The sequence below is a fragment of the Pseudopipra pipra genome, chromosome 1 (genome assembly GCF_036250125.1).
Source record: "Pseudopipra pipra isolate bDixPip1 chromosome 1, bDixPip1.hap1, whole genome shotgun sequence".
Classification (NCBI taxonomy): Eukaryota; Metazoa; Chordata; class Aves; order Passeriformes; family Pipridae; genus Pseudopipra; species Pseudopipra pipra.
This window is the reverse complement of record NC_087549.1, coordinates 8,082,097-8,103,784: the sequence shown is the minus strand read 5'-3', so window position 1 is coordinate 8,103,784 and position 21,688 is coordinate 8,082,097. Positions and strand designations below refer to the sequence as shown.

Sequence of the window (21,688 nt, the reverse complement as noted above, 5' to 3'; positions counted from 1 at the left end):
AAGGGAAGAAGGAAGCAAATAATAGCCAAAATCTCTTTTGCAGCTCACTGCTGGCTGGCAGTGTCCACAGTGGTGCCATGCACGTCTCTGGGTTAAAGAGTTTTGCTCTGTTATTAAAGTAAGCATTAGTGTTTCTGCATCTCTCTGCATCTGGAATCAGCTGGGCAGAGGAAGGGAAAAGAAAAACACTGGAAGTCTCAGCATATAAATCTGATCTGAGGTTATGAATATTTCATCCAGGACTGAAAATGAAAAAAAACCCACTCCGTACTCGAACCCAACCTAAAGAACAACTCCATGTGAGATTTTTCAAGGGTCACCTCTGTGAGATTTAGGGCAATGAATAAGCAGTTTAGGTGTGAATGTATGATATATGGATGTTTCCATTGTGAGTGGTCACTCTTCTGTGCCTAACATGGGCTACAAAGTGCCCATTGTGTCTCATATGCATATAAAATGTATGTTACTGACTTGACCAATGACACATAAAGAGATGAAATAAGTATCTTTTCATGTAGAAGTAGGAAGTTTATCTTGTGAAGTCAGAATAGGAGGCCAAATTTAAGTGTCAGAGGTGTAAATCCAAGAAATTTATTTTGCTTTTGTAGATTTGTTTTGGTGTGTGGGAAATGGAGAAATGTGATGATGAGACTTGCCTGAGGTCACTCGGTGAGTCGGGGAAGCTATGGGAAGAGAGTCTGTCTGGGGAAATACCTTCTGAAACCACTGATACACCCAGACTTTTTGCCTTACAGTGGAATCCAGACAAAGCTCTCTTTTGAAAGAACCACAGCTGGTAATTTGAAGCTTTGTGTCTGAACCTAGAGAGATTGCTTGTTCCAGTAGTATGACCTCAGTTACTAGTACTGTACACAGCACAGGATGGCAACATTGCTCTTATGGAAAAACAAAGTTTGAGTCATATTGATAAAAGAAATCTTTTCTCGTTCATGTTTTCAGAAAAAAAAACACAAAACCTGTAAAACTTAGTCTGGAAAAGAAAGACCTGGAGGGTCTAGTAGTGCAGGCAGACAATCTCTGGAAAGGGTGTAATGCTTACTTCTCCATTACTTACAGAGTTGATTTCTATTTTTACATATCTTTCTAAATAAATGTCACCAACTGGCACATTAGATGGAGAGGCTGAAATTTTCTGACATGGGTCATACGACAGCTCATATTAAATGCTTTCAAAAAGGGAAATCATTGAGAATATGAAAAATATTTATTTCCACATGACTAAAATCACTCTGTTCCTCTAAAATGACTGAATAGTCTGTACTTAAGGGGAAGAAAATATTCAGTGCGGTGGTCTGTTGCACAAGTCAAGCTGTGACTGCGGGGTCACTGCTCCCTGACTAGTTCAGGCTCCCTCTGAACAGACTGCTAGTGATGACTTTGGTACTCTGTGACATCAAGTAAGCTTGTGGTTTTTACATACAACGGTGCAGCACTGAATTAACCTTCACGTCTACTTAGCTGGAGACTTTCAGCGCCTCTCTCAGAGGAGTTGCTCCCAAATATAACAGGAATGGAATGATTTCGAAGTGGCTGTAAAGGACCCATGGGACCCAGTCCTTCTTTCTTGCCTCTAGTTCAAAAGCCTGAACTGGGGCAGGGCTGTCTGAGAGGTTATATGGAGTAGAGTAGATCAGTTCATCGCTGCATCAGAGGTTTTTTTCAACAAGGGTGATGACAAAGGAACCAGCACTAAGGCATTAGCCTTGGCAATGGCGGTAGCACGTCAGGTTTTTTCAGCTTGTCCTCTGGGAGATAACTCGTGCTGGAGGTTTACGCTTCCAAGGGAAGGATTTACCTTGCAAAAGTGAAGACTTTTAGCATCAATGTAGGGCCCTGAATTGTGGCAAGTTACCCTGTGCTGTCATGAATTATTTGGAATAATATTATTGGAAAATCTAATTTAGTCATTGCTATTCCCTGCCTATTTGCTCAAGGAAGGATGGAACCAGCCTTGTCCATGGTATGTTTTGGTTCTTGGGTTCTCATCAGCTGGACAAGTATGTCAACACCAGGATTTCCAAGTTGATAATATGACCCCCAGGCCTCAGCTTCAGGAATGAAACTTTGGCCATCTCAGTAGATTTCTCAGTAGATTAAAAGGAATGTTTAATGAAATGAACATTCACAACTTTTGCATTTGTGTGGTAAATGAACTCTAGCAACAGGGCAAGACCCGCTCACCAGGAATAGCAAAGGAAGAGCTAACTCAGCTCTGTCCTCACCCTACAATTACATGGAGAGGATAATGCCAACCTACTGTTTAGAACTCGGTGGCCACAGTGGAGTCTTCTGCTTTTGAAACAAATTGAACTGTTGAAAGGAACTAAAATAATTAAAGGCCCATTGTTTTTCAAGCCTTCTTTTTTTGTCTTCTGTGTGCAAAATTGAGAGTCTGCGGATATTTTTATCTGTTTGTGTATGAGAAAGGAATGTTTGTGGCATTTTTTAAAAATATACTGTGAAAGAGAAGAACAATTCTTGAGGAACACTAGAGACAGTACCTATGTGTATGTAGAGGCTCACACATGTACATGCATGTAAAATGTATATTTGTGATATGCATGTATATATGTGATGCACATGATTATATTTACACATGTATGTTTCTATATATATACATATGAAATAGAATGAAATCTAAATCATGTAGCAATTACATGACATTAAAACAGTTTATAGAATTTAACGTAATTCTGTCCACCAAATCAAATTAAAGTGATCAAATTAACGTCCATTTACTTTCCAAGGATTTACTGGCTGTACCTGCTCAGCAACTTGTGTGCAAGCATTATTACTCATGCCCTTTAATGTATTTAACCCTGTTCCTTTTATTGAAATCAGTTGGAATTACATGCAAACCTGGATGGAGCTACTTCACATTTATCTTTTTCTTAACTTTGTAAACCTTTATATTTCATTTATTCCCAGTGGATGCAAAGGAAGATGAAAGTTGTTTATTGGGGAACTCCCCTATGCTTTTAATTGTATGTTAGTTTCCTCTGAAGTTTTTACTGATTCTTCTAGTTATGTTTTTTTTTACATTTCATTTAGCAGAGCTTTTGGATGTATGGCAACCCTTAAATATGTCCTCTGTTCTTGTGGATTCATCCATCTCAAACTTTGAAGTTGTGCAAGTTAGTAGAGACATATCCAATGACTTCTCCACTGCCAGAGACTTTTGCCTGTCTGGTAAGAAATGGTCATTCATAGCTTTGCAGAAAATACTGATCTGTGAGCCTGAAAACCAAGAACAGCTCCCCCACTTCTGACATAGATACACTGATTTTATTTATTTTTAAATACTACTCGAGTGTTTTTGAATCTAAGAGAAGGGACCTGAAATAGTTTAGCAGGTGAAATATACAATAGACATAAAAAGCCATACAGTGATTGTGTAATTTTGACACTTCTTGGGCACAGACATCTCTTACTTCTCCAGGCATTGTACAACCTGGAGCATATTGTAGCAAATAACGAAAGTGATGATGTCATATTTTTCTAAAGGACAGTTAAGGGAAGCTCATCGACTGAGACAGGTGAGAGACCCACCCACCACTACCTAAAGTAACCTATAGTGGTGGTGTGTGAGGGTGGTTAACTGAGAGCTGCGATGAAGCAAAGGGAACTGCTTTAATCAACAGCTTGACTAGACAGGAAAGAGTCCTACTCCACATGACTGGGAAATCCTCAATGCTGTAGGGCAGTAGAAATAAGGAAAAGTTCCCACCTACTGCTGAAGATGATAATAGTCCCACTTTTTGCAGTAGATGGTCCTCACCTTGTGAGGGTGAGCAGTCTAACTTACTGGGTTTTTTTCCTTTTCCTGTAACTGTTCGAAGGATTATTTCTAGAGGCAAAGTGTTGGATACCCACCTCTGAGTACAGACTGAGAATTAAACCTTTCTCTGGGGCTCCCTGGGGACTGTTTGAATTCAGATGAGGTTATTAGTACTTTATTAGATAATGCTTTTCTCCTTCTAAAATCTGTGATAATATTTCTCTTGCTGTATTATTCCATTTTAAAGCCAATGTAACCTTCTAGTCCTTTGGCTATTTTGGAGAATTTTCTGGGAATTTGAGGACTTTTGTATCCCATTATTCTACTTTAGAGCTACTTTATATCTTGTTGCTTCACCTGTTCTAAACCCTTTCTTTTAAGCATAGTGTAACAATGTCATATAAACTGCTGTGAGGATACATTTTTACCTGCTCTTTTTCTTCATGTTTCACCTCATAGCTTGTTCAAAGAACCAGTCATGTACAGTGGTTACACTAGAAATCCAGCCTTCAGCAATAAGATGCGTTTTCTACCCTGATACACAAATCTGCACACACGGCCTGCAAGGACACAGCTGCCGGGTTTTACTCAAAGAACCTGCTGCCTATATCTACAGGAGACAGGGTAAGAACAGGTTAAGGCTGTGGGGGAGGACCTCAGCTGTGCACAGTTCTTGTGAATGGAGGGGTGAGGAAATCCTCACTAGACATGAAGTGATATAGATGTCTCCTAGACACTTGTCCGTTGCTGTTTCAGTGGAGTTACAGCCTAGCACTTTTTGTAAAAATGCATGAAATCATGATGTTACCCTCTAGTGCTGAAGCAGGTATAATAAAGGAAGTCTAGTTTATGAAAGGTGCTTTAGAAAGTGCAGAACAGTAAAACCAAACAAGAACAGTAGTGAAAGTCCAGATCCTTTTCATCTGCAGAAAATGATATGCCCTTCCTTTTAAACTCTGAGAATTACACACAGTGTGTTGAAAGCCCACTGTCAATTTAAAGTGTTAAGGACCATCTCTGGAGAAAACAAAAAAGCCCACCCCAAACAGACACCTCTTTTCCCAAACCAGGATGAACTAATATTTTAAAGAAGTGAAAATGATTTTAGAGAGAAAAAGAAATTGTGTAGACAGTGTAGACAGGTAAAAATTCTATTATATGTTTAAGTACTTATTTGAAACTAGAAGTTTCATTGGTTTTATTCCCCTTGATTTCTATAGATACTGTTTTCTTTTCATGTAATACTGATTATTTCATTTATTAGAAGTAATTAGAACCCAGGTAAAAATAAAGGGGAAGGGAAGAAAATTTTCATTTTTGTTTCACTGAAATTCTGTGAAGAGTCAAGAAGTCAATGAGAACCTTCCAAGTTCAAACTCAATGAGAGAAAAGGGGTTTGTCATTGTCAAGTGCAGCAAAATCAGAGACAGAGACAAAAAAAGCTAGACTTGTGCGTTTGTTCTGTACAGTTTGGGTTTTAGTTCCATGGTTAGGAATTTGGTTTCTGCCTATCAAATGCATTGTTTTAGGAAAGAAATAGCTCTGTTTTAATGAATTATTTTATAATGAGACAATAACACAAATTTATCTGTTTCATTTAAAGAAGGAAATGGGGCACATAACAGTTTAAAACTAAGGGAAATAGGGCTGATTTTCATTTCTGAAATGGTAATAACTTGAAAAAGCAAATTATTTTTCCTCTGTTCCCTCTGTGACAGATTTATTCCTGCCCATTTCTGAATTGGATTTGACCCCATCTGTGTACATCCCGTCCCATGGAAATCTGGTGGGCAAATCCCAGGTGATCCGCATTGGCTCAGAATGGAGAAATATCAGCCAGTTCCTGGGGGTCCCATATGCTGCCCCTCCCCTTGCAGAGAGGCGCTTCAATCCTCCAGAGCCCTCTGCTTGGGTGGAAACCTGGAATGCCACGGTGGCTCGGTAAGAAACCCCTGTCACCATCTACAGAAGCGCTTGTCGGTCCAGGTGTATGAAAGCAGCTGGAGTGATGACCACAATACTCATGTCCTTTCTTACAAAGCAAGCTATAGAGTACAGACAGGTACAACTTTGGGGCTTTGATTAGCAAAAAGAATATTTTGTCCATCTATATGTTAAAGCATGCAAGCCCCTTAAGAAAAAAGGCAAATTCCAGTACATTGCCTTGAATCTATAGGTAACTCCCCAAAACTGTTTGCTTTCTGTCCATTTTCGTTCTGAATGGAATTTATACAGGTATTTATGATATTTATACAAATATATTTTGCTCCTGCTGAGCCATAAATTTGTAGACATTTAGTCAAACAGGGGTATTTAAACACTGATGTAACCAGAAGCTGTGGGCCTCATATAGAAATTCTCTGCCTAGTTGTGTCCAGGAGATCAGGCTGAAGGACCCAGAAAATCTTTTCTGTCCAAGAACAATTAAAAGGCAAATACTTGCTAAATGGCTTGGACAGAAATACAGAAGTTATAAACATTTAGGTAATGCCTTAAGATGGAAAGAGTGCTAGGAACTGTTTTAACAGATGGGCTAAATTTCTCCTAAGTGCCTCTATCTAGTGTTTCTAGTTGGCTGTCCCTGCTCTCCAGAGCTCTACAGGCATCTCTGTTTGGTGAGTTTAGGTTAGAGGCACTCTACAGACATCACCTTTGTGTGCATATTTGTGTTTAATTTAGTCTTACAATAGGAGTCTTAATTTTGTTGCATTGGGGAAACAAAATGACAAATTGTGAGTGTCTGTTTCCTAAAGAAAAGAGGTTTTGGGTGACACTGCTTAGAATACCAGTGCTGTGGAACATGTCAGGACAGTGGATTACGAAAACCTCAAAGCAAATAAAAATGCAGCAACAACAAGAAACCAGCTATAAGCTTTGAAAGTGGAGTGTTTCTTATAGGGCCTTTCTCACAGTGCATCCCTGCTGACTGTTTCACGGCAGACATGAATAGCTGCAAGGAAAAAAATAATGATAGAAACAAGAACCGGGAGATCAAAGATGCAGAACAGTCAGAAGGAGAGAACTTGTTAAAGGACTACATGAACTTTCTGCAGAGGAAGTTGGAGAAATCAGGGCTGAGAGCTGGGGTTAGCAGCTCAAGAGCTTCCCAGGCAGCTAATATGGACCTGAGGTCTATTGAGGTCATGCACACAGAGCCATGCAGTCCTGTTCAATTCCTGGCACCAAGAGTGGTCCTCATGTGGTTAGTGATGAACTACTTGAGCAAACAAATCTGACCAGGAGCTTCATGGTTAAGGAAATGGGAGGTTTTGCAAGGGATCTGGGAGGATGAGGGCCTGCAGGCCTGACATGAATCACCACCTGCTTTGGCAGAAACACACTCTGAGGCTACAGATTTAGACACCTATCAGCTGTGTGGAATCTATTTGGTCCCTCCTTTACTCAGGATTTGTCTCCAGTGGTTTCTAGCAAAGTCTTTGATGAGCTGAGTGAAAAGAGATGTGGCATTTGTTTTCTTGGGGAGTTGAAAGAGCATCTGGCCTGTGGTGATCTTGTCCTTCAGGTTGCACCTGACCTGCGGAGGTGTTAACAGCATAACCACAGTAGCCACAACCTCATGTACATTGGATAAGTCTGGTGGGACGTGGCTTTTTGCTTTCTCATGTTCACAGTGATGTTAAATTAGCACAGACAGCACGAGCTCTTGGTGTCCGCAGCCACAGTGTGGTGTCTGTAGGGCTTTGGTGAGACCTATCTGCCTCTGTGGTCTCCCTTTGAAGACCTGATGTTGCAATGAGCAGCCTGGCTGGTTTTGAAAACAATTTAGAGACCTTAGTTAATCTGTTCCTATCTTTTGAATTCACAGAGCTTTCTTAGTCCAATGAAAAATTTGGCCATTATCTTCTATTATTAATGTAAGGTTATCATGACCAGGCTTCGCGAACGAAGATTTGGGAAGGGCTCTACCCACGTTTGTTACAAGCACGCTGGTGGCTAAAAAGGCCAATATGAGATAGACACATCCAGTTGCAAAAGGCACAGCAGAAAGACTCTTTAGGTGGTATATTCTGCAAGACACAATTCTTTCTGTGTTGTCTTTTCTCCTCAAGAGTGATCCTCCGTCCTTTCTCAAAAGCATCAGCAGCGTTAAAGATAGTGTGTCTCCAGACCTCCCGATTGGAGGCCAGAGTAGACCAGTTAAAAACATAATTATTTGACTTTTCACTTGGAGAATAGGAGAGACCTCACTCTCTGTATGTACAGAAAGTGTTGATTTTTTTAGGATTCTATATTAATGTTGCTCAATACTTGTATATAATAAACTCACACGAGCACAGTACTATTAGTGATGGAAGAGAAACATTTATTTATCACTCTGGACCTGATAAAAGACTTAAAAAACCCCAACCCAACCCAACTAAAACCCCCATCCAGCTACTGAAGTCTCCAGCTGCTGGAAGAGCTGTGGACTTGCCTCAGCAGGTGGCAGCCTTTCCCTGGAGTCGGTCCCAGCATGAGGAGCTTCTGGGAGCTGGACAAAAAAAAAGCCGTGATCATGGGTGATGACTCCTGCTGCCCTGTGGAAAGCTGTATGATTAGTAGTGTTAGACTTGTTGTCCTGGCAGGATTCCTACCTGGGAATTCATATTTTCTCTGCCTAAAATGGCTTTAGCAGTTTTGGTTGGAGATGATGTGATTCTCTATGTCAGTGGGAAAGCTGTTGAGTGATATCACCATCTTAGGAATCTCCCTTATGGAAAAAAATTGTAGAATTCCATTAAATCTGGTCCTTTTCTTTGTGGTTTTCTATTAATTTCTTCACACCTTCAAGGCAAAATTTTACAAAGGCATTAAAATAATAATTTAGAAACAATTCTCTGAAATATTACCATCTTTCCGTACCCTCTTTTGGCTTATTCTCTAATAAATTGTGATGTTTTTCCATAACTCATTGTCTGATACAAATATGGCTGTAAAGTAGAAGGAACTGGCTTCAAAAGAGCTTATTACTGAACTGCAAAATTCATCCACTTGATTCTTATACTTGATATGCTTGAGCATATGACTCTCATTCAGATGATGGCCAGAGAATGGTTTTCTGTACGTGGTTGGCTCCTGAGCTCCTGTTACAAGGTCACTTTTAACATTGATTGGCACTGTTAATGGTCTGCTCTGCTACTTAAAGCAAAGAGATTTTAAAAATGCATTAAAATTTTAAACTTACTGTATTTTCCCACAGACCATTAGAAAATAAATTAAACATAAAGAAATGAAGCCCACAGACCATTAGAAAATTAATCAAAATATATGTAGCCCACAGACTATTAGAAATTAAAATAAATAACTGACATTTCATCAAAAGAGTGGATTATATAGTTGTGCAGGCAGTAGCAGGGGAGATCTGTGCCTGAGACCCCCAGCTCTGCTCCCCTTGCAGCTGGTGATAATTTTGTGCAGTTTATGTAAAGCGTGAGTTTTTTGAAAACATATTGTCAAGTTCTTAGCTTTTTAAAATGGGGCAGGGTTTCTGAGGAAGGACTCTTGGCATACAAATACATTGCACTGTGTGTGTGTGTGTGTACAAATCTACGTACCTGGTACTAAAATATAGGTGGGCACAGTTTTAAATGTGATTGAGATCTGCAGATTTAATGATTTTATTAAGCTAATGCATCAAAATATAAGGAAATAACACCAGTGGAAAAAGAGTACAAACCTTTTTATTGTAGCTTTCTCAATTGGTGTCTCTAGGGCAGCGTGTTGGCAGCCAGGAGATGGAGAGGCCCCGCCACAGTCTGTCAGTGAAGACTGCCTGTATATGAACATCTTTGTTCCTGCCACCTCTGTAAGTAGGAGACAAGTCGAATTTTTTTTGTAGCTGAGCACTGTCTTTTTTCAAAGTAATTTAACTGACATGAGTGCTTGTTTCTCCTGTGTTCACAGAACCTGCAAAGTTAAATTAGGCACTCTAGTGTTTTTACTAGTGCAAGAGTATTCCCTGCAGACTTTCCATGAGCCGTGTTGGGTAACCAGGAGGAGAGCGTACTAAAAAGCTAGAAATAAGAGACAGACAAAGAGAGAAACAAAGGACAAGGAGAAGGTGGGGGCAAAGGTGGAGAAATTAGGGACAGAAATGGCAATGTTCCTGCAATGAGATCAATGTCCAGCAGACAATAATGTGAGACAATACATCAACACTTGCCACCAGTCAGGGAGCTGCTGGTGGTTTTCTTTCACCCTCATATTTGCTGTTACCCTGTTGACATCTGTGGGAGATCTGTTGAGGAATGAGAGTGGCAAAGCAATGCTAGATTTGTGGCCAGCTCACAGAGCATAAAAATAGACGTTTCAAAAATGACTGGGCCACTGGTACAATGTGAGGAATCGTCATTTGAAAGTTCTTGATTTTCTCATTCTAAAAGATATAAAAGAAAGCTTCAAGTTAAAGCCAAGCTAAAATGATTGGCCAACCCCTGGGGGGCTGGGGATAAAGCTGCTGAATAACATATGAATCTCATTGAAGAGTGGGCTCAGAGACAGGAACTGTTTCTTTCCACACTACTGGAAATTTTCAGAAGGTGATGGTAGTTATAGTAGAAATTTATAAGTCTGTCATACTTCATGTCTGGAAAGAGCTGGTCTAGCTATCTGACAGCAGCACAGAGAGTGCCTTGCAGGCCCGTTTTAATCATCAGAGAGACCAGCAGTCTGTCTTCTCCCTGCAGCATCAGACTGTCATTTTACCTCGAGTGCAGTCACCGCTTATTGAAACCATCAGGTCACTGTCCCAGGCAGTTTGCCATCTATGCTTAAGAGCTGCTTTTAAGATAGTTTATTTGAAAGCATAGTCTTTTCTACCATCTGATAGACTAAATAGGCTTGTCTCTTCTCCTGGCGGTCCTGTGAGCTGAATCCCTCTTTTGTAGAGGTGTAAAGTAGAAGTAGATCCAATCAAGTCAATCAGTTTCACATGTAGAAGTCCAGCCCAAGAGAGAACTAAAACTTCTGGTTTTGCAGAAGTGGCTGGGAGCAGAAAGCATTGCATTTTCCTGTCTCTTTTTGTGGTGAGCTCTATTTTTTACTCACAGAGAACTATAGTTATGTATTTTCGGCCCATGGAAGGTTAAATCAACTAGTTAATATTGAATATAAAATCTCTTGAAAAGCAGTGAATGCGAGGTCATTCAGGAGCATTTTGAGCCTCAACAAGAGCACAGTGCAGGGACTGATGCCTGTTGCCAAAGGACTCTCAAAGTATCAATCAGTGAACAAGGTGAATGACATCACTTCATTTTGCTTCTGTAGCTACAAGTACCACAAGTAAACTGGCACTTCTGATTTTTTCCATCTGTAATCATCACCACCTGTCACACTAGCAAAGGAAAGCTGTGCTTTGCCTTCATTTAAGAAGAGTTTAATTGTACAATCATGATTTTAGAATCTCCACTAAATAGGAATAGAAAGTGTGCCCTCTCTCCTCCTATCCCATCCCCTGCACGTGTTATTCCCATCCTTAGTGCATCATCCCCATTGCACTCAATTATTTACTGAACAATATTTTGCAGTAGTAAAAGCACTGTAGGTTGCCTGGCTTGGTAGAGTTTAAATCTATCCCTGCCAAGTGTTTTTTACAGAAGGATGAGCAGGGAGGGTTGGACCAGATAACCCCACCGGTGGTCCCTTCCAACATTACCCATTCTGTGATTCTGTGATAGAGAAGATGGTTCTGAATATTATGAAGCCTTTCAGACTTCCTGGTGCTGCTGAACTTCATTCTTCTGTTAGGGTTTTCATATGGGACCTAAGACCTTGCAGTCATGAGACTATGATGGAGCTGCTGGGCTTCCCATTGCTGGATGCAGACTAGAAATGGGAATGCTACATCCATACATTTGGCACTGTGCACAGTCCCAGTGCTAAATCTTCCCCTGAATTACTCCATATCTGTTGCAGCTGTTGCAAATGGCTTTGGTTTGCCATTTCAAAATTTTATTGCCTGACTTAACCTTTCTTAAGCTTTTCATCACTATAGCATTGGGTAAAGTCACTCAGAATAATGTAATATGCAATTTACAGGGCAGCTGGAGGGCATGGTGCTACAGAGGCTGTGGACACATGGGAAATGCTTGGTGTGAACCTCAGGCTTAACCATGGTGAACTGAGGGGATGGAGCAGGCTCAATATGATGGTTAATACTGTTTTAGCTGACATGGCTCTATGTGGTTGTATTTCAGAATGAGTTTCCATCTGAAAACACATTATTTCATTTTTTTTCTTTACCTTCATCTCTCTCTGTGCTGCGTGCAGTGCAGAAATGGGAACCACAGACAAGGCACTGCAAATTAGGCAATTTCAATTCGGAGAAGTTAATGAGAAAAAGCAACAAGTCTCAGTGCTTGCAATTTCTTGGGTTTTCTTGGTAACATTGTCATGTTCACAAGAAGCCCCTGAAGTGATTCACCAGATAGATAAGTGAGGAGTGTGCACAGTTGTGAAAAATTAAAGGCAGCTGAGGGGTGTTTGCCTTCTTTTCCATAATTTTTCAGGATGCTGCTTCTCCTATACAGCCAGTCATGTTTTTGCTGGAGACACCCTTTGCCAGAACAGATGGCGCTGCTGTGTTTAGCTAAGCTCCATCCAGAAAATAACAGCAGCAGAGCTCATTGCCCTCTAACTGCAGGGAAAACCAACCCCAGATGTACTTTGATGCTGCTGCAGGGGTCACCAGCTCTTCTTCAGAAAACACCGCCAGCTGCCAATGCAGAAAGTGGGACAGTGGGTGTGTGTGACCTGCTGCTGAGCAGAGGAGAGAGGAGCCTCCTTCAGGATAGTCCCAAAGTGGGCAATAGGGGATGAAAGTGCTGAATGGAAAATTGGGATTACACTTTGAAAAAACCTTTCTAGCATTGGAGCAGGTTATTCTGCTTTATTCAGCAGAAAAGAAAAAAAAAGACAAAAACTCAAACAAAACCCCTCTGTATGTTTCACTGAGGGTATTTCTTTAGAGTGTCATCTTGGTAGAACTGTAACCTGATGGTATGTGCTGAAGTCTCCTGCCTGGCTGCAGCCCTTCTCCTGTTTCCCTCTTGTTTGAACTTTTCCTGAATGTTTGTGTGAAGCAGTTATGCTTTAGCAAAGATAAGCCCACCACATGCTCAATGACCAAGGCAAGAGGAGCTGCCTTGGGCTAACCTAGAGGAGATATTGACTGGTGGAACACAATGATGCTTTTAGATCCACCTTATACTGGACAGAGTGCCCTCTTTAATGGTATATAGGTAATTGTGGACAATTTGTGGACAATTATGGACAATAGCCATTGAATTCCAGACAGATAGCCAGATACCCCCTCATTATGGTCACTCATAAAGAGCTATAAATGGCTTAGGTAATGTTAATGGGGAAGATGCTTGTGTTCTCATCAGTGACCAACAAAAGCAGTTGGCTACAGGAATAGTAACCTGGTTGTTGTCATGGCAGGTCAAAAATATGTCTGTGTTGCTGTTCTTCCACAATGGAGGGAGTTACAGTGCTGAGGAGGGAAAGACAACTCTGGATGGATCCTACCTCGCTGCCATCGGTAACGTCATTGTCGTGACAGCAAACTACCGGGTCGGTGTCTTTGGCTTCCTTAGTACTGGTAAGTCATGGATTTCCAGAACAAACACAGCTATGGGATAAATTGCATTCTGTAACACTTATGCTTCTGATTTTTTTTTTAAGTAATTTTTTAACTTGAGAAACCCATATATTTCACTGATTTGGTTTTTTTCTTTTTTTTGAAAAGAAAAATGGTCAAGAAATGGTGGTGACTAGATCTGAAGAGAAAGGGGAAGGGCTGGAGGCAAAGGGACAACAAACCAAACTCAAGCATCCGTATCAAAGCACTGGCTAGACTTCTGTTTGCAAATGCAACTGTGGATATTGGGTTTTGCAGACATACATGAAGATAGGTTAGGCATCAAAATTCCTGCTAATTCCAGTGGCCTACCATTGCGGGTATGGTTTTCAATGACTCCAACTTCCAAATTGTTCATCCATGAAATTTTGCTGATGTTCTGTTGTACCCATGTCAGAGTGGGGAAGAGGCAGAGAGGAATAACTGCAGGTTCATGGTAAGAAGAATGCAAAAGGATGGAAGTATGGCACAAAGATGGTTGGTTCCTCAGCAGTTCAGCTTGACTTCTCCTCTGAAGGACTTGGCACATTTAATTTGAATCTGTTAGCCCTCCATACTGTCCTGGATCTAACTGCATGTTCTGTGTTTGCAACTCTTCCCCATACTCTAGTGTAAAGGACACTTTTGCTCTCCTATTGCCCCCTAATATCAATTGCTATTGAAAATTATACAAATTCCCATCACAAAGAGGCACATACACATGAAAATGTACATTGGATCTCCCTAAACCTTTGTGGTAGTGCCATCTGCTCTTTGGGATTGGTTTTTTTTTTCTTTTTTTCATTTTGACTTTTATTAGATTTACCTGTTTAAGCAAATAGAGAATGCTTTTCTTTGTACCATCTTTCACTTCTGCCTGGGGCAGGGGAACTAAGGTAGAGAGACGTGGAGAGAAAATGCAACAGTTCCAAGTGGAGCTCTGTCTCCATTGGTCTTGTAGCAATTCTTGGTCTCCTTTGTGGGCATTTTAATACATTTATAACCTTTAGGAGGTTATATTTGCCATGTTTGCAATTACCAGACCTACATACTTTGCATCATGATTCTTTTAAGTGTTCACTGCTGGGTAGATTTTGCCCAGTTTGGGGTTATAACTGCAGTTATTGATTATTTTGTCCATTCTCTATTTACTGTTTTGTTCAAAGCTCACTCCCAGCAAAGCCCATCTTTCATTCAGTATCTAGAGATCTGGCACTAAAGCTCCTTACTCATTTAGATAAGAAATTGGCTATAGGTGTATCTGTGAGAAAAAAAAAATTGCTGTTTTCATCAGTGCAAACCTGATGTTTATGAAAGCGATACCATAATTTAATTTTGTCTAGAGCCAAATGCAGTGTGGATATGTGCTGTGGGAGCTTCCATTACGCAGCACTGCCCACACATTACTCACTAACCTCCTTCAGCCCAGTGAACCTCACCCAGGTTTCTTCCTAAACAGAAACTGCTGGAGGGGCTGAATATTATACACCAGTATTTATGTGATGGTCCATAATTTCAGGATCAGGAAAATTATTCAGTCTCTTTTTCGTAGGGATCTGCTTACATGTCCCAAAATGTCAAGACATTTTGTACCTGATTGGCGTTCCTGCAAACCTTCAGATAGAGGTGGTTCATTACATTTTGGGACTATCTGGGGACCTTTTCCTCATACTGTGGAGCTGTGGCCAAAGAAAAGTGCAGTCTTTGCTGGCCTCATCCTCTTTGAGAAGTCCTTGGTGTGCATTTGGGAAAATCCTAGTATCCTAGAATCATAGAATATCCTGAGTTGGAAGGGACCTACAAGGAACATCAGATTCCAACTCCTGGCCCTGCACAGGACAACCCCAAGAATCACATCATGTATCAGAGTGTTGTCCAAACAGCAAGCTAAGCTCCATATTCATGGGAAACCTTAAAAATTCCTTCAGTATCACATGCTATCTCCCCTATGTTGCCTTTACTCCATGGGGTGGGGGTAATACAGTGTGTGTGTTAGTATCAGGGTTCCCAGTAGCAGGGATTTTCAGTCGTACCCATTCTGGTCCCCCACAGGTCGATAGAGCATCTTTGAATCCTCCTGCACATGACAGTAACCACTGGGGATTTTCAATGAATGTTAGCAGTCTGGGTCAAGTAATACAAGGATTTTTCTCAAACAAATCCTTAATGATATTCCAGGGATGTTTTTCATTCTTCATGAAAGACAAATCCTGGTTCTTTGGAAGTTTAACCATTAGTTTCAAGGGAGGCAGGAGCTCGCCCTTAGGACTGTGGGAACATTAGCAGCAGGACTGTTAGAAGGGTCTACAATTAGAAATAAAAGTTATGAACTTGTGAGTAATATTAATTTCATTGTCCAACTAAGCAAAGTGCTGAATCCTCTTAAGTTTACTTGTTATAAATTGCAAAACTAGAAATGAAGAAATTGAATGGATATTTAAGGAACTGAAGAGCAGTGAAAACAACAGATTTCCTTTTGTTTGGTTGGGGTTTTTGTTAGTTCTGCAGCTGTTCTGATCTCAATGGCAGGGCTTTTTCAAGAACTGAAAGAACTCTTTTTCTTCTTCATACAAAGGATGTTTAATTTAATTTGCTGTCAGTCATTGATGTTACAAAAGAAGATGCACATTCTTAATGGTACCTTTACCTCTTGCTTTGCATCTGGAAAAATTAAGGTGAATTGCCATTGATACAGATGGCAGGGATATGGAGAAGACAGTCATGTTTTTGGGTTTGATTCTTTTAAGATTCCATGAAATCATATAAAACACAATGATTTTCATGCTTTTGTTTAGCACTATTGTTCTTCTCCCATTTGGTAATAACAGAAATGCATCTGTATGTTCAGAAGGAAGCAAACAAAGACACTGGTTTCTTTTCAGTCTCCTGTGGTTCTCAGGAATGCAATCTTTTCCTACAAAAAGGCAGTGGAAAAGATTCCTGGCAGACATGTTTCTTTTGGTCTAACTCCTGTGAATGTCCACTGTTCTCCAGTGTGGTACATTTCACAACGTGGTTGTGGTTTTTGCCAGGGCAAAAGGAACTGGTTATATTTCCCTCTTAGAACTTTTTGTTTAATGTATTGGTAGTATATTAAACAAATATATATATATATATATATAATAATTGTGTGGCTAAAACATTTACATGGATTTACGTATAAAAATTTCTTCACCAAAAGGATTGTCAAGCACTGGAACAGGCAATTCAGGGCAGTGGTGGAGTCACCATTTAAAAGATTTGTAGCTGTGGCACTTGGGGACTTGGTTTAGTGATGGACCTGGCAGTTAACACTTGGATTTGATGATCTTAAGGGTCTCTTCCAACCTAAATGATTCTATGATTTCACTTCCTCTGGGGATGTCTCACAAGGGATGCAGCAAGTCCTTAAAATGAGATTGCCTTTTCAACAGCAAAGAGTGGGTTTATTGTTGGATTGAGGACCCTGGGAACTGGTCGTGGTGTGCAGAAAAAAACTAAAACCAAACCAAACCCCAAAAACTGACCAGGGAAAACTTTTTCTCCATTACTTCACTGGTATGGCTGGGACTGTTCATCTGAAACTATGGCTATAGATGGAAGATTGTGTTTTTTTGGTTTTTGCGCCACTTAGTTTTTGGCTGCCCTACTGGAAGGGTTCTTACAGCGATGCCTGTTATGATGTGGGTATCTCTAAACCCTGCAAGGCTATCAGTAATCTGTTCTCCTTTGTATTTATTCTGCTGCTTAAACTGGTATGTTTGACACCTCAGTAATTCATTACAGTAAGTATATTGATATCTACCACAGGATGTAAGCTTTCAATTACTCTTTGCCCAAGACAGGGCTACATCTCCACAAAGTGGCAGCTTTTTATTCCACACTCTGTTGATTTTGATTCACTAGTTTCTGAACCTACCCTTAGTTTAAAATTGTACTATTTGGTCTTGGCAATGGAAGAAACAAATAGTTTCATCTGTTTTTCTATTCATGGCTTTTTTGTCTTGCCTTGTGGGGCTTTTTTCCCCAAGTTTTAAATGTGGAGAATTTTAAAACTTTAAAAATAAATGACTCATTGTGGATTATAAAGAAGTAGACAGTGAATAATCATTTTCTATTCTTTTCTTACAGATTGTGGAGGAATTACTTATTTCTGCTTTTGTTGAGATAAAATTAACCTTACCTGGGGGGTTGCATCATTAGATGCTTTCAGCATTAGTTTCCTATTAATATATTAATATATATATATATCAGATTTCTATCAGTTAGACATGGGATAATCTCAAAGGATATAGATGGAGATATGCATTTTAAAATAATGTCTGGAAGCGTGTAAAGAAATGCAAGATGTTATGACTTATAATGATTGGTCAGACAGGGTAAGTGTATAAAAGGGATGTAGGAAGGAAACATGCAATTAGGTGCACTCCAGGGAAACAGTCAATGATCCTTATGGGTCCCTTCCAACTCAAGAATCTGGAAAACACACGGATTTTTTTATGTGCTTTTAATTCATTCTAAGATCGAGCTACTTATGTAGAAAAAGAATCTTATGGCTAAATTTGTGGATACCTGAGCTTGTGTTCAAGTCTCCAGCCATGATGTGTCCTAATGAAGCTTAGAAGTTGGAGTGTTATTTTTCTATCATCAGGACAGACAAAGAGGCACCTCCAGGGCTGCCTGGTGGAGTGGTAAAAACTGAAATGGAGTCAGTCTGTAAAGTGATAACCTTGGAAGAGACCACTTTAGACTTTTAACTTATGGTAACAGTTTTGTCCAAGTTCAGCTTCAGGAGCTGCTAAAAATGTGACATTTAGTCAAAACTTCAAAGGTTTATAGTTTTATTTCTTTTCAACCCCGTTTTATTTTCTACAACAGGTTCTGCTGAGGCGAGTGGGAATGCTGGACTTTTGGATCAACTGGCAGCTTTGAAGTGGGTGCAGCAGAACATTGCTGGCTTTGGAGGAGACCCCAGCAGGGTTTCTTTGGGAGCTGACCGTGGTGGGGCAGATGTCACCAGCATTCACCTGCTCACAGAGACAGCGGATACTGACCTTTTCAGGAGGGTGTTGTTGATGGTAAGTTCCATTCCTGCTTCAGCTTCAACTTCATTGTGAAAGGATGTTGATGCAGAGATGAGGATGTTTCAGTGTGTGGGTGCTAGTTTTATTTCATCCATACCTTGGCAGCACTAATAGAACTGTTATTGCTATAGTTATTTTTCATCTCACCTGGGACTGTTATCTCCAGGAGCTGAGTGCTTCACCAGGATGTACAAGAGATGCACTTTTGTGTTTGATTTACTCATAGTAAGAATCTAGTTTTCGTCACTGTGGTTTTTTGTGCATTATATAAATAATCTTGTTTCATAACTTACAGGTACAACAGCTTAGTTTCCATTCCATAAATACGTTTGTTGGTCAGCAGTCTTTAGACTCTAAAACTGATGAGCCAGATTTCTGCACGTTAAAGTATCCAATCTTTTTATCTGATTTTATGGCAGATTTCATTTAAAAGAAAAGGAAGTTTCAGAGAGTAAAAATGTGTTTACTGATGGGCTTATTTGCTGTCAGCTTAGACCATTTTCTCAGTCACTCCAAGTGATCCACGTTTTTACAGCCTTTCCCATGTTGAATCTCAGGACTTTGAGATCAGTTTTGTCAGTGTCAATACTGCCATTTCTCTTTACAGCCTAAGATAAGAGTGGTGTGCTCTAAATAAGGCTTAATCATCAGAGGAGGTTTATGTATCCAGCAGAAATGGTACTTGGACAAAATGATCTCTCTGCTAGCAGGGTTGACTTCAAACAGTGAGCAGGGGGATAGAATTCTTGGTTCAGGAAACCTAGGGCCCAATTAAATACAATCTTGTCTTGAAAATAATGACATCTTAATTTTTCTTCAGTGTGACCTTGCTTCAGAAAACATAACTTGCCTTTTGCATCCCCATGGCTCAGTAAGTTTATTTTAATTGCATCACTCTAGTGGGGAAGGCAAGGGAAGTCATTGAAAATCGCTGCTCAGTAGCTGGGGGGTTTTTTTTGTCATTGTCAGACAATTCCTCACACAGTTCCAAGATTTTTACTCAGCTCTTGGCATAGCAGTTAATTGACCAGGAGACCCAGAGTCGTTTTCTCTCAGTTTTATCTTACTTTTACTCTGAAATCACAAACCCTTTACTGACATGACTGAGGATGGGGCCCTGTGAAAGCTGTGGCAGGATACAGTGCAATTTACCAGTTGAGCAACTTGAGAAAAGGAAATGCAAGAACCTCTTTGCTTATTGTTACTTCTGAGTGTAGTTCCACATTACATCTTTTCTTTTATACAAAAAAGTCTAAACTCATTCTTTCTCCTGCAGCAGAACATTGAATAATGGAAAACAGTGGCAAGTGCAATGAGCAGGCACGTGCATCAGTTCTTTCCACTTGCCTAATGTTTGTAACAACAATTTTCTTCCTGGGACTGTGCAGAGCACTGTCTTGGCAAAAACAGGATCTCCACTGGTTTCAGAGAAGTATTAATTATTTATCCTGACAGCATCAGAGTGGATGTAGTTTTCTTGTGAAGTACACTGACAAAATGAAAAGCAAGGAACAGTAGCAGGAGCTTGTAGCTTTAAAATATACTTGATTGCCTTTTTTTTTTAAGGTTTTGTTTTTTATTAAAGTGATGCCAAATGCAACTGTTGGTTTACTCAGATTTCTCACTTGCACCTACTGTAAAGGGATGTGTCTTGCTTTTGTTCCCAGACACCAAAATCATTGAACACTTTTAATTTTACTGTAAAAAAGGAGCTGCACACAGGCTAAGAATCATAAAACTGAGAATATATATCAGATATAGCTTTCCTGAGGGAAAATACCATGAAGCAGTACAGCTCTTCTGCAAAAGTCAGCTTTGTGCTCTTTGTTTCGATCTTTGCTATGCATGATAAAACCATACTGTTTCTGAGCATGCAGAGAGGTGTGATGTATGAAACTTTCTTTACAAGAAGACAAGCACCTGAAACAGCAAAATGCTTTTGAGTTTCCTATGTCTGCCCTATAATAGGTTTTTTTTTGGAACAGATCTGTAAACAGATTGTACAAAATCAATAAAAAGCTATCATGAGGACTCTTTATAATTTATTTCACCTTTCAGTAGTGTGATTATTAAAAAGTGGTATCAGTGATTATGGTCTTTTTTGAATGGTTTAAGGGCATTAACCTGGCATCTGACTTCATCTTTTGATTAATTGATTTATTTGCCAGTGCAATTTTGATATAGAAGAGTGGATCAGTGGTATGGATTTCAGGAAACTGTGGAGGGTAGCTATGTTGTGTCCTCCCCAGGCATTCCTGGCAGGTGTCAGGAGGAAAGCTCCCAGCCTTCTTCCACACAACACAAGGGAAGACACCCGGTCCCTCCTGGCCATGGAAGCAGATCAGCCAATACTGGAAAGAGAAGGATTATTGCCCTTCTGAAACTACTGCAGTCAGGTGCAGGGCTGTCTGACATGGACTATAAATATCCCTAATCCTGGTGATTAGCTACACTTTAGATCCCCTTTCTTTCCTCTTTTCCCATCTCCTTTTCTTCCCCTTTACCAGGCTCATTCCCTCTCAAACAAATCAACCAACTCTGATTAGTTTTTTTCCATTGATCCCAGTTTTGCTACATCCCTACTCAAATTTGGTATTTCTGATATCGTGTCTTAGGTAGTCTCAGGTTTGTGTAGAATCGCCTCAGTGTTGTCGGCCCTTGCAAGATTGTGTTTCCCTAAAGGTCCCAAATATATTCTTTCAGTTATTTGTGAGAAACAACCAGACCTCATAGAATTTCTCCCAAAACCATCTGTAAAATGCAGCCATCCCTATGCCACATGCAGTTAGTTTCTGTCACCTTCTCATGTCATTACTTGTGAAGGTGACTGAGCATCTGCACAGGTTGCCCAGGGAAGTGACCAAGTGCCTGTCTAGGTTGCCCAGGGAGGTTGTGGAGTCTCCATCCTGGAAATATTCCAAAGTCATCTGGACGTGGTCCTGGGCAACCGGCTAAAGGTGGCCCTGCTGGAACATGGGGGTTGGACCAGATGATGTCTGGAGGTCCCTTCCAACGCTTCTTACAGAGAATGTTCCAAGTGCTGCCGATTGTATGGGCTCTTGGATTCTTTTGTTGTGTTCTGTCAAAGATACATTCTGGCAGTGGCATTGCAAGACTGAGTGCTTGAACTAGTTGCACACTAGGTTTTTCTTTTTCTAAAAGCAATACAAAGTAACTACTGGATATTATTTTAATTAATAAATACAA

At 40.2% G+C, this 21,688-nt stretch overlaps 1 protein-coding gene across 1 annotated transcript in view; it reads left to right on the top strand.

The window, feature by feature from the left end:
- Window positions 1-21,688, top strand: part of TG (thyroglobulin) — a 151,678-nt gene that overhangs the window by 67,107 nt on the left and 62,883 nt on the right. The window contains exons 36-41 of the mRNA XM_064644475.1: window positions 3,076-3,210; window positions 4,259-4,423; window positions 5,518-5,740; window positions 9,512-9,605; window positions 13,241-13,400; window positions 18,276-18,475. Of these exons, the coding sequence (XP_064500545.1) occupies window positions 3,076-3,210; window positions 4,259-4,423; window positions 5,518-5,740; window positions 9,512-9,605; window positions 13,241-13,400; window positions 18,276-18,475 (977 nt within the window). The remainder of the gene's footprint in view (window positions 1-3,075; window positions 3,211-4,258; window positions 4,424-5,517; window positions 5,741-9,511; window positions 9,606-13,240; window positions 13,401-18,275; window positions 18,476-21,688) is intronic.